The sequence below is a fragment of the Ambystoma mexicanum genome, chromosome 6q, assembly GCF_040938575.1.
Source record: "Ambystoma mexicanum isolate Mex_15411 chromosome 6q, UKY_AmexF1_1, whole genome shotgun sequence".
Taxonomy (NCBI): domain Eukaryota; kingdom Metazoa; phylum Chordata; class Amphibia; order Caudata; family Ambystomatidae; genus Ambystoma; species Ambystoma mexicanum.
In genome coordinates, this window is record NC_090937.1 from 847,281,730 (window position 1) to 847,295,454 (window position 13,725).

The 13,725-nt window shown below is 46.7% G+C and overlaps 1 protein-coding gene across 1 annotated transcript in view; it reads left to right on the forward strand.

The window, feature by feature from the left end:
* Window positions 1–13,725, forward strand: part of TMA16 (translation machinery associated 16 homolog) — a 207,827-nt gene that overhangs the window by 66,193 nt on the left and 127,909 nt on the right. Inside the window, exon 3 of the mRNA XM_069631374.1 lies at window positions 829–866. Within this exon, the coding sequence (XP_069487475.1) occupies window positions 829–866 (38 nt within the window). The remainder of the gene's footprint in view (window positions 1–828; window positions 867–13,725) is intronic.

Genomic DNA, 13,725 nt, shown 5'->3' on the forward strand with positions numbered 1-13,725 from the left:
ACTATGTTAAGCTCAAGCCTTCTGTAACAGTGCCACGATGCCTCAGGGCAGTTCTGTGCGCTTTATAAATGCAAATAAAACAAATAAATAAATCAACTGGTGTTCTTAAGAAGCACTCTGGATGCCATATGGACTACTAATCCAGGACACTAGGCATTGCATTGCCAGTGGGATTTCTACTGAAATCCTTCAGGCCTCTAAGAATGGTTGCAAAACCAAGGAAGCCAGTAAACCGTTAAGGAGACGGAAACGGTTAGGGAGCCAGAGCCTCAAAAATGAAATTCTGCCCTGGAAAACAACATGAATGTTTATTGCGTCTGCTATAAACATGGTCTTGGTGTGAGGTTGCATATAGCTCTAAAAAATCAAAAGAAAATTAACCACCCACCTTCACTAAGGCATTTTCTGTCATCCTCCCCTTCACAGTACTTTACTCTGGGCATGATCTTTCAAGAGTATGTTTGCCACTGGATCATAATCCAGGTCACACACCAGTTCTTTGAGGACTTTTATGGGAGATTCACATAAAACACCAAAAGTTAATTTGTAGAAGAATATGCAAACCCCATGGGTATGAACAAGAGGTAACCTACAGGTATAACAAATCTCCAAGTGATCACACTATTTCAAATCGGTGTATAATTCCAAACTTCACCTCTTTTCAGGTGGAAGAAAGATGTTCACTGATGTCTACCTGTGGAAAAGACTTTTCAACAAATAGTACTTTGAGAAGTAACGTTTTTATCATGAGTAGTTTGTTTGCAATTGTATGCTTGCTCATATGTTCCTGATCCTTTGTAATTTTGCATTTTCTTTTTCCCCCTAAAGGTCAAAGAATGACAAAGCCTTGAGGCTGAATATCATAGGTAAGAACATTTTTCTTGTATATGTCTGTATGGAGAAGCACAGGCAATGATACACCTCACTCTTAACGTTTGATTCAAAAAATCTTTTTTTAATTAACGGAATGGTCAGGGTTCGGATTATATGAGTGCCCAACAGTTAATAAGGGAAACTCTAGAACTAAAGATGGACTTTTAAATTATACTATCAGGTTGGGTTGAACTCAGTACTGATCCTTTGGTTTTCCCAGTATTCAACTCGTGATCGAGCATAATTAAGCAGTAAGCCCCTTGCTGCGGGGGCATTAACAAGTCAGGTAATGCCCCAGGGCCCATAGTTACAGGCCTGAGCTAATCAAGGGCAAACAAAGGTCCCATGGCATTACCTGAGTCAGCAATGCATCCGCCGCGAGCGGCTTATTGCTATTAGTACCCCGGGCTGCAAGACCGGGGTACTAAGAGCATTGTTTTTCTGTTCCGAAACGCTCCAGTGTTTTGGAACAGAAAATAATTAACAAATGTAAAAAAAAAAAAATGGCTGCCAGGGAAGGAAAACTGAGTCAGTTTTCTCTTTCCATGGTGCCCATTCATACTGAAAGGAAAAAGGTAAACAAATCAAATGGCCACCATGGAAACAGAGAAGGGACTACGAGTAGTGCCTTCTCCGTTTCCATGGCGGCCATAAAAAAATGTAAACTAAGAGAATGCCAACATGGAAAGGATAGAATGGACTATGTGTAGTCCCTTCTTCCTTTCCATGACAGCCTTTTGCAAATAGGGAGCGGATGCGCTGGGGACAGAAGTGTTCCCAGCGCCTTCGCTCCCAAAATGGACCAGAAAGCAGGTAAGTGGGGTTGGGAGGGGATTGTTTGGAATGCGTGGGTGGGGGGAGGGAAAACACTTATTTGATCCCTGGCGAGGGAAGGTAGCAGCCTCCTGCCATTTGGTGGCTCGGAGCTGGGATTACCCCTTTCCAAGCCTCCGCATTGCCTGAGTGGCTGCCACACCCCCCGCGGCCGGGGAAAAGAAGGAATGTAGTGGGGAGAGGGATTCCAGGGATTCTCAGTCGGGTAATGCCCCAGCGAGGGCCAGTGAGATTGCTTGTTACAATCTCATTGTCCCTCGCTGGATACTAATATCCAAAAATCGATTCTGACAAGTCCCAGCCCCTCCCGAGATGTCTTGGTTTATAAAGAAATGTTCAAAGATGTGGTGAACAGAAAAGTCTCAATCCTAAATTTAATAATGCTTTTAGTGCCCTGGCTCCCCTAATCTGATAACATAGCAGGCTCAAAAATTTGGCCAAAGTTCAAAATTTACTGTTATGCAGAAAACCCACTTTTTACCACATATAGTTAATCCCCTGTACTTTTAGCTGGCTGGTTATTGTGACTTGTTTTTCTCTGAGCTAGGCTTAATCGAAAGCCTGACTGAGAGTGTGGATCTGCGCTTTTATGTTCTTCCATAAGTGTCATTAAGGCCCCAAAGGCACCCTTTAGTCTCCAGAGGAATTACCCTTTTTTTGTTTGTCATGTCGTTAGGCTCATGTGACTTTTTTAGCTTGTGGAAAATGGTTTCACATGGTGGAATTCATTTTACCAGATTTATTTTCCTTTTTGTCTCCCTCCTCTATTCATCGAGATGGAGGTTTTAATTTGCCTCAAAGACCTGAGGTGGTTCACATGACTATCTCTCATCCTACTTTGTGAGTGAGAGGAAGAGGCTATTTTTGGCCACTGGCTGTGTCCCAGAACTGGGGGCTATAGTCGGCCTGAAACCCGTTCTAACTGTCTTATGTAAATTTGTGTCTGGGATAGTGTAGGTTAATTCCTTTTGTGTGAGAGCACTTTCCAGAAAGTATTGGTCTGCTTAGGGGGGGAGGGTCTGCCATTGGGTGACCATCCCTCTGTTAAATTATGCTTTATATGTGGTTTGGTATTCACTCAGTGATTCCTGCAGGAGATAAAAGTAGCTCGCCCCCTTGCCCACTCACCTGGTCTACAGCGGATCTCCAAACCTGCACCCTGCGAGGCTTGGTGCTTTAGGAAGGATAGAAGATCTGCATCAGAATCCTTTGATGCGCCAAAGAATCAGATGGCAAAGCTGTGCCTCTCCAAAGAAGACCAGTAGGAACCCAGTGGCCCTCCCTTTCCCTGATCCTTCGGATGGTGGGACAACTACATCACAGCTTCTGCACCAAGTACTCCTCTCCCTGAAGCTCCTGACAATGCCTTCATCGCTGGACTCAGAAGTTTCATCTCTGCTCACCGGGAAGCTCCAGAGGGCATGCTTCCTTGAATACTGTGACCGCATCGCCAAAGTCGCCTTGCCGGTTCATCTTTCATGGCGGGCTCTTTTTCGGTTGAACCCAACCCCATTATCTGAAGCTGGATCTTGTGCCCTAGGACGACGTGCAAAACCTGCATCAACAGCAATCGCTCTCTCCTCTGTCTGCCCCTCAGTCTCTGACCTGGGAATGACTGGATCAAGAAGAGTTATTTTTCTCAAGGGCCTGGTTGTCCCTTCTGCATTGGCGTGCTATCACTGTAGCCTACGGAGGACCCAGGGTATTGCAATCCTGATCCTCTGGCACCACTGACTGGTCTTTTCTTCGGTTCTATGTCATTTCATCGCGGGATGGATTTTCACTGGGTTTTTTTACCACAGATTTTTCAATGAAAAAAACTCATTGAGTTTCTTTTTTCTTTTTTGGGGATGTTCCACCCAAACCCCCAACGCACTTTTATTTTTTATTTGATTCTGAACACCCACACCCCAAATATATATTATTCCAACCCCCCTAAAACATGTGAGTTTTTTTTTTCCTTAAAGAATTTGTGGTAAAAAACCCCACGAAAAAACATCCCGCGATGAAAGGACGTTATACCCTTTTCGTCATCCTTGGACGACTCCTCAAGTGACTCTAGAGGGCTTTCCTCCAACGGAATTCTTGAATTTTAGGGCACTTTCGCACAAAGTTAACTCTTTCCACCAAAGACTGAACCCATTTACACTGCTAGTCCCTCTTGGTCTCCTTGAAACACGCAGTCTAGATATAAAAACATTTAATTACCTGTTACTGTGCTTTCTTTTTTTCAGGAAGGACTCTTTGACGGAAAGAAACCTTATTTAAAATTGCAAATTGGAAAGTCACAATTTATCAAGTAAATAGTCACCACGTTTTGCATCGCTGTTAGTGTATTGCCTTTTTCTCTTTGCCATTTCTTAATATAAAATTATATTTTTATACAAATATATTGTGGGGACCTTCTCTTATTTGGTATTAACTGAAAGCATTCACTGTACCTGTGAATCTGAGGTCCTGACTTCCGCTTGGAGAGCCTGCTGAGCTAAGGGAGTCCTGGTAAAACCTGACTCGGGTAGACTTACAGGAGGACAGTTACCATGGCACCTTAAAGAAAAATCCTCTTAACACTTACCCTTCAAAGTCCACCCCTATTCTAATGTAAAAACGAACAAACATTTTCTTTAGGTGTCTCCAGGTTTACAACAGAGCCTCTATGAACGGTTGCTGAATTTTCTTTTTTGCTGAATTCCCCCCCACCCCCCCCCATTCAATTCATTTCAATTTTGGCCTCTCTCATAGGCCTCTGGATAATAAGAGGTTCCAGACTCCGATAGGTGAGGCCAAGGACCATCAAAGAGGCTTGCTTTGAATGCTGAACCAGAGGCCTATGAGAGAGGACAAAAGTGAATTGAATCCTGTGCTCGTGATACAAATGAGACAGGAAGAAAGAACCCCAATACAAGGGGCGACAAGTCTTGAAACCTAAGGCCTAAGAAAGAGACCTGTTGGCAATCCAAAGCCTATGCGAGAGGGCATCTGAAAATCCTGAACCTAAGGCCTAAGAGAGATGCATGTAGTAAATGCAGTAGCCAGAGGCCTATGAGAAAGGCCTACTGTGAATCATGTGCTCTTGATACAAAGGAGACCAAGGAAGAAAAAACCGCAACACAACGTGAGTCAGAGTTGAAATGGCTCTTGGTGTTATCAGTGATTGCATTGATGTTCCCACCTCTAGCCTTTAAAGGTGTACGTAGTGAGCAGTGCCATCTTAGAAATCCCTCAGGCTATTACAGTAGTTCCAGAGCAATATTGCATAGTTGCGCGGCTACAGCCTCACAACTGGTGAAGCCAAAACTGTTACAACTGCCACCACCCTACTCCACAGCATACTTGTAGGGTGCTGGAATCACACTAGTACCAAATAGGAGTGCTTAAAAAGCACCCCTTTCCATGTGAGTACCATAGGAAAGCACGTCAAAAATTGTGGCAATGGCAGGAGTACTTCGGTAGAATAAAATTAAATTAAAAATCCACGAAAAGCAGTAGGGGAAATTATGTAGAGCCCCAAAAAAGGAATTCCGCCCCAACAGTGAGGCACAACAGTACAATAAGTATCTTTATTAAGTATAAGGCTACCGGACTTATTGGCAGATTATTATAGTGGTAATGCACCTTTTCATTCCATTTTCTTCCCTTTCCATTTTTGCATGTATTAGTTTGATAATTGCCATGTTCCCATTTCCACCATGCCTTTTGTATACAAGTTATCTCATTGCAACCTATTCATTTTGCATTTCAAGAAAGAACACATGTTGTGACTCGATTGATGGTAACAACTCTGTCTGTTGCCGGAACAGCTATGGAATGTAGATAAATGCTCAGTGGGTTCCAAGTTCCATCGAGGCCAGTGGCAGTCTGAGCAGAAGCTGTTAACAATGGAAGCTAATATGGTGGGTTCCTTTGCCTTAAGCTAAATAAAGTAAACCTATATCTTACACCGTGCCACCTGGTCAATAGACATTTTGTTCTGTGACGAGAGTTTTCCAAGCAAAATGGGTATGTGGTCTTGGCACAGAGGCACATCTTAAGCTGTTGTGACTTTTTTATTTTATTGTATGCTGGGACTTGTATGCCAATTCTTATAATAGAGGAAAACTAAAACTACAAGCCCTTCTCTCCAGGACTGCATTAAGGTCACATGGGAATGCTTGGTTGCTATGCGCTAAGGCAGTTTGTAAAATAAATCCTTTCATGGAGGTGCTTTTATTCCTACTGTCTCCATAGGTGAGGGACGGTCGCGCCCTGTCTTGTATGTTGTGTTTGTGACAAGCAGGGGTGTGATGTCAAGTTGTGCTGGGAATGTAATGTTCTGTCTTTTCAATGTTTCTATGTGCTGTCCTTTGTGTTTATTAATGGCAGACAATTTCGGGGTGCAAAATCCTTAGCTTTTTTATTTTTAGTAATAAAATGATGGAGGTAAATCTGCTGATCAGACTTGCTTTCATAAATGCTCCATGCCAAAAAGCAAAGTGTTTCATGTTACCTGACCGTGGCTTTATATTGCATTAACAACAGGACAGGACAAAGGTTATGTACATTCCTTCCTGAACCCAGATGCTGGAACCCCAAGTTGCAACAGGCAGTGCTGCCTTCTGGATTAAATTGAATATAGGTCATATCTGGTTTGACTACTGTGATCATGCAATTATAAAGTCGCCAGCATTTGCATGTCCTAGTATTGCCAGCTTGGTGAGGTGACTCATTTATGACAGGCTTGCTTTGCATTAGCGGTCTGGCCTGTGTTGGCCCACAAACATCATATGGGACCATGCTGCCTTTCAGGAAGCTCCACTTTGACTCACCTGAGGATGGTCAACTGCATCTGTAGGAGACAGGAGCCCTCACCTGGAGGTCTTCTCTGAGTTGGGAACCGGTGCTTCAAAGACATTCTTGTTATGACCGTGACCCTCAAACACCAGGGTGCTGATTACTAAAGTCCTCTTTTTGAAGTAGGCAACCAGAGGAAGGAAGGGGTGTTGTTCGAGTAGCCCAGAGACAGTGTTTAATCCAGGGAGGGATTCTACCATCTTGGATTATATTAGGTCTCCCCAAATGGCCTGCTCCTTCCCGACTTCCCACAGACAAAGCACTTTGGGTATGCCATCAGAAGGCAAAGAACAATTGTTACAGCAGCCTGAATTAGATCTCTGACAACAGGCTTGGTTTGAACCAATCCTCTATAGCATTCGGCCTATATAAGGGAAGCAGTCCCTCCCCTTAGTTGATTCTTCTTTGGAATTCAAGACAAGAGTTTTTCATCTGTTGAGAATACAGTCTATTCCAAAGTTCTCTGCCATAGAGGTGAAGAATTAAGTCTCCAAAGAAGAGGAAAGCCTGGATCCCTTCCCATCAGGGCAGATTTTAAGTGAAACTGTTGAGGAACTAGGTACCTCTGCTGCATGTGCACTGGAACCAGGACCCTGCTCGCTGTAGGTTAAGGACCCTGTCATGGGCCAGACACCCTTTCTGGAATGGACGTGCGGAACAAAGAACTTGCATTGTCTCTAGGGACTATGGAGTCTGCTGGCCAGCAACTCCGAAGCAGCTCAGTACCCTGTTTACCACCTAGAGATAATTTTGAGCTGGCGTGACTCACTTGGAGCTGTTTTGCATGCTAAGAACTTCAAATCACCAGCCTGCTACTTCGAGATATCTTGATACCTCCTTGACCCAATGAAGTGCATTGCTGCCACGACGCAACCGGTGGCTCACTGCTGTGGGATTGACCGACTTGCTGCATCTCGAGCACCAATTCGACCCAATAGAAGTATCCCCTCGACCCGAAAGCTGACTTGAACTGCTGGAAGCCATTGACTGGCACATCTTGAACGATGATTTAACCCAGAGGAAGCATAGTCTCGACCCACCCTGGTAGTCGGCTGTAGTGTTGTAATATAATAGAATTATGAATTATAGAGCTAGAACGTAAGGAATTTTGAGTTCCTATACGGACGGTTGGAGGATAAGAAGCCGTTGAGCTGCTGGCGGGAGAAGGCTTGAGTGGTGACTGTGGGGTCACAGAAATATACCTAACAGATAAAGGTACATACCTGTTAGGCAAGATTGTATGCAGTACCCATATGGTGCACAACAACAACCCTGACCTCCTGGTAGTAGTAACCCAAGCTTTGGTATAAATCTTCACTACACAGGTTGGTAGTTTGGACGAATAGCCAGGCCTATCTCAAGAGAGGTCAATGTGAGCTGTAGGGGAGTTACACAGAGGTTCACAGTGACAAGTATTCAAGCAGACATTTACGCACAGGGTTTCTTGATAAAACAATTATTACTTTATTTACCAGTCAGTTAATGTAAGCCTTCTTTAGAAGGGAGCACTGTAAAACACCACACAAATATACTTCAACATTATACACTCTCTTAAGTTCAAAATCAGTAGATACCCATTTGGGATGGCATAGAGCAGAGAACTACACCAACAGGTGACTTCAATTTCTAGGGTGCTGTTGACATTAATATATTACTGTTGGCATTCAAAATTAGTTAAGAGCAAGTCAAAAGGAAAAAAGATTATTAGAACAAACAAGATACCACACATATTTCTTAAGCAGGAAAAACGTTCAGATCCCCCAATAATAGTCATTCAGTTAACCCCTTAAGTGCCAAGGACGAGCTATCTCGTCCTTGACATTACGTACGCAGTACCACGGACGAGATAGCTCGTCCTTTTCGGCACGTTGTTTTGAGCGATCCCTGCAAAGCATTGATCGCTCAAAACTGTAATCCAACCCCCGGGCTATGTGAGGGGAAGGTCCCCCCTCACTGCCAAGGGGCTGGATTACCTTCAGTTTCACGTCGGTGTGCGTAAAGCACGCCAGCGTGAAAGTGAAAGTAATTTTCACCACAGCAGCCATTTCGGGCTGCTGGGGTGAAAATAAAAGGTGAGTCTTCTCCTTTCTCCCCCTCAATCTCCTGCTGTATTTCAAGCTGGAGATCGAGGGAGGGGTCGTTGGAAAGGGGAGATTCCCAGCATTGCTGGGAGCGGATCGGGCGTGGGCGTTCGGTCCGCGTGCAGCAATACCCACTAGACACCAGGGATGTCTTAGAATGCGGGGGGGAGGTGCGGGCTGCTTACAGTAAGCAGCCGTCTCCCCCCCCCAACCCCCAAAGCATAGGGGCACATATTTTATAAACCCTGGGGGCAGATGGCTGATCATCTGCCCTCAGGGAAGTGGGCAAAATAAAAAAATATATATAATAAAAAACTGGGATGGGGCATGGGGGTGGGGGGGTGATTCTTTTTGCCCCCTGAAAGGGTGGTGGTCCTCCCCCTCCCACACCAAGTGGAATGGGGGGCCACCCCTTGTAGCCCTCCCTGGGGCAGATTTATGCCCCAGGCAGGATTACATGAGGTGGCCCCCCATCCAGTTGGGGGTGGGCACCAAGAATAAGTGTGCATGCCCCCCCAAAGGATGGGGCCTGCAGGTTAGGGCGTCCCTGGGGCAGATGGCTGATCTGGAAGGGAGCAAAATGGAAAAATAAAACAATAAAAGGGAATTTTGGGTGGGAATGGGGGGCCACTAGCCACCAGGGATTTATTTTACAGAAAAGGGGGATGGCCATCTCCCCCTCACCCCAAGAGGAAATGGGGTCACCCCTTGTAGCCCTCCCCGGGGGCAGATATCTGCTCCTAGGAAGGGGCATCTGACCCCAGGGAGGGCTGCATGAGATGCCCCCCTCTTATCTGCCCCCAGGGAGGGCTGAATGAGATGCCCCCCCTGCATTTGGTGTGGGGGGGAGAGGGTCACCCCCCATTACATTAGAAAATTACCTGGCAGTTTAGGGTGTCCCTTAGCCCGCCCTAAAGTGTAGTGTACCATTTTCCATTCTTTTCTTTGTTTACAAAACTTGCCTTGGCGCTGAGGGACACATTGGTGTGCCAATCTGGCCCTAGGGTGCCCAAACCTTACTGACCCACCAACTGGGGGGCCTGTCCCACACATTTTTGGTGGCCCCCCCACCACAAATTGAGGGGCGGTATACCTCACACAGCCGTTTGTAGGACGCCCAGGTAGGCCTGAATGAGGTGCCCCTGCCACCCATTTACTGTGAGGGGGGAGAGGGCCATCAAAAATTGTGGGACAGGCTCCCAGTGGGTGGGGCAGTAACGGTTGGGCACCCTGGGGCCAGATTGGCACACCAATGTGCCCCTCTGCGCCAAGGGGCGTTGTTACCAAAGGAAAAAAGTGAAAATGACGGAACGTATTTTAGGGTGAGCTGTGGGGCACCCCAAAGGGACGAAGAATTTTATAATGGGACTGGGCGTTAACCCCCCCACCCGCAATGGAGTGGGTGCCATGTCATACCGCCTTCCCTGGGACCAGATATCTGCTCCTAGGAAGGGACGCCTGAGCACAGGGAGGAGTGCAGGAAAGACCCCCCCTTACCACCCCAGGGAGGGCTACATGAGATGCGCCGCCCCTCCAATTGGGGTGGGGTGGAGAGATGCACCCCCCCTTCACATTAGAAAATTCCCTAGCGGTGTAGGATGCCCCTCAGCCCCTGCTAAAGGGCAACCTGCCATTTTGAATTGCTTTCTTTGTTTACACCCACAGACGTCTGCCTTGCGCTAATTGCCCCAGTTTTTATTAGCCACAATCCACGACAAAGTGTGATATTTGGTGGGGGAAAAACACAATGTTCACTTTGTCTGGGGTTCTGGGTAATAAATTCTGGGCCAATTTGCGCAAGTCAGACCTCTGCGGATTCCCACAGGTGTCCTCTATTCGGAAATGCATGGTGTTCCCTGTTTTCTTTGGTGGCTTGGACACCCTAGGCCCATATCTGTATGTTGTGGTGTGCCCGTCTGGACAAAGTGTGACATTCAGCTGTTAGAACAGACTTGGGGGTAGAGGTCTTTTAGGCTTTCCTCTTGGCGCCCAGCTAGGTACACCCAAACATGTGAGGTACCATTTTCATCGGGACACCTGTGGAAACGCGGGACGGTAGGCCATGTGTTGTTGGCGCCGTGTTTCGGTGGGTGAGCCGAGTGAAATGTGCGGAAAATTAATTTTTTTTTCTCCACATTTCGGACTTTGCTGGGGTTTCTGGGTAATAAATTCTGGGCTGATTTGCAGACGTCTGCAGATTCCCACGGGTGTCCTCCTTTTGGAAATGCATGGGGTTCCCCGTTTTCCTTGGTGGCTGGGACACTAGGCGCATATCTGTATGGTGTGCCCGTCTGGACAAATTGTGAAGTTCAGCTGTCAGAACAGGCTTCGGGGTAGAGGTGTTTTAGGCTTTCCCCTTGGCGCCCAGGTAGGTGCACCCACACATGCAAGGTACAGTTTTCATCGGGTCACGTGTGCGAACGTGGGAAGGTATGACCTTTGTTGTGTTTGTGTGGTTTTCATAAAGTTTTGACCCATTTGCTGGTGCCCTTTGTCACACAACCGTTTCATTTCCCAAATATACCCTACATTTAGTCGCTGTTTTAGGCACCATACACTTGTGTTACCTGCACAAGTCACCTACCCTTGAAAAGGTCTGTATGTGCTCTTTCATAAAATGTATGCTTGCCGTTCCTCACCACATTGGTTTTCCTGATTTACACATGCTAAGTACGTCTGTTCAGGCCGTAAGCATAAAACTCCTGTGTACCATGGCTCAGTGTTTGGCTTGTGGTATTGCTTGTTTTGTGAAACACTACAAAAAATGTGTGCTTTCCTAAATGCAAGAGTCGGGGGAATTTAGCGGAGCATTTTTTTTTCTCAAAATTCATAGAAGCCAATGCCATACCAAGCCAACCATGTCCACCACATACTTTTTCTTTCTGTCATTTTCCCGCTTTTTCCCCCAATCTATGGCATTTTCCCCTACCTAGTTGTTGCTCGATGTGATGCTGGAAATGCATCGGACGAACATTTGTGTTCTGTATTGTTTTCTGCCCTGGAGTCCATATGGGACTCCTGGCAGTGCAGCCCTTCCTGGTTTTGGTTTGGTGTACAGACCCATGGGATACCCTTATGGCATCCATGGGTGGGGATACAACCATGTGCCCCTAGTGTATGTTTTTGGGCACCTGTGTGTGGCCCACAGAGCAGGGTATGGGCTGGTGGCAGCTCCATGCTGAATTTGACAGGCGCTCTGAGTATCCTCCATTTTGGGATACCCAGGCCCTGCCATTGGAATCTGTTGATTCCTGATAGGAAACAAGATGGCCCCTGTGGCCTCTTGCTTTCTATTGCCTGTTACCTTGTTTTCCCAAAGTCCTGGGAAGCCCTGACTCTGTCCCTTCCTCCCGACTGGCTGTTGGGTGGAAGTTCCATATATGGTGTTGTTGGGAAGCCCAGGCCAGACTGCCTGGAGCCTTCCCAGTGACTGTATGGTGTGGGTACATCCTGTGGGTGGGACCTGGGTGAATGGAGTGTGTGACCAATATGCACTTCTTGTTGTGGATGTCTGGTTTCTGGTATGAGAGACAAAGACTGAGACAGCCCTGCCCCAAACTGGTATGAATGCCGTGTGTAGTGTTGAATGGCTAGATACTTGTCCCAAAACACATTCCTTGTTGTGAGTATCTGAGAGGGAGGAGTATGGCCTGAATGCACTGTATGCCTGATTGGCTGACTGACTGCATGATTGCCCTCCTTTATGATTGGCTGCTGAGTGTGACCGACCCAGCAGTGTGGATGAGAGACAGAATAGTATATCTGGGGACCTCTCACCACTGTAAATTGTTCAGAAGCTGAGTCAACACTTGAAGAGTAACTGGAACGGCTTATCCTCGACGCCCAGCTGGAAGAAGAAAAAGAACTGCTGCTGCATTTGCTTCGACCCAATCCGAAAGCTGTCGAGTTCATTGAGGACTGATCCGGGAGAGGACCTGGCTAGGTGCCCTCTTCCCGTCCTCCCAGGGACCATCGAGCACTGCCAAGCTTTGTCGAAGCTCCCTGGAAGTCAGACCCCCGAAAGGCTGCCCACCGGAGACGGGGACCGCCAAGGAGAACGAAGTGAAGCACCCGGACATCGATGCTGTCGAAGTCCATTGCCGTCGACCAGGATTTGGAGTAGCACCATAACCGCTGGAGGCCCGTCAAAGCCGTGTTGCCCAGTAGAGGGGACCGCTTGACGCCGTGCAACCGACGATCGGAGCCGCCCGCTCCTTTGCCTAAGACTGTTGAATCGAAGGACTCCTTTGTCCGGGCCGTCGACCACTTTATCCCACCGGAGAAAGTCGAGGACGCCGACGGGCCGAGGAGAATCCGCCGGTGGGTTTCCCGTCACCCAAAGTCCATAAAGACTTGGACGACTCGACACCCTTGTCGAGCCACAGTTCTTCAGAAACTCTTTGCGTTCCTGAACTATCCAACGCTGAGGTGCCCCGCACACCTCATCCTCGTAGTACGTCGTCGACGAGCACTGCGTGGATCAACGCCGGGGTCTCAGCACCCTCAAACTTTTCATCAAGTTCAACTTCTTCGACGCCTCCCGATGATCCGTGACTCCTGCTTTAAAGGGAGTCACTCAAGAAGAAGGATCCCTCAACGCCTCTTTGAAGATTTCTGCTCTACCAGATACATTGGAGGGGTAGAAACATTATAGAAGGAAATAAGACTTGTAGAACAATGTATGGACTGGGCTTGTTATATCTCTTTATTTTACAGGTTGCCCAGGTGGGGGGATCTCCACACAGAACTGTGTTAACGGTACAGGCCAGTATTCTGCCAATTGTTCTTACCAACTGCTTTCCTCCTATGTCTATTGTTGGTTACCTTTATTAATTGATTTGTGTGACATTTAACTAGAGTACAGTTGATGCACTTTAATGAATTCTGATCATAATTGTGGTACCACTTAGAACTGTATATATTTGCCATTGTAGATTTTCTGAGCACAAAGTGAGTTATTGTGATAGTGTACATAACCTTGAATATTAATTATATATAGACTGTGTTTTCTGTAATACAGTGTGTGGACATCCCTTTGTGGGGGTTTGGGGACTACACTGTACTTAAGAACCAGCCTGCATAACCTCCTGAGAATCTAGGCCTTGAT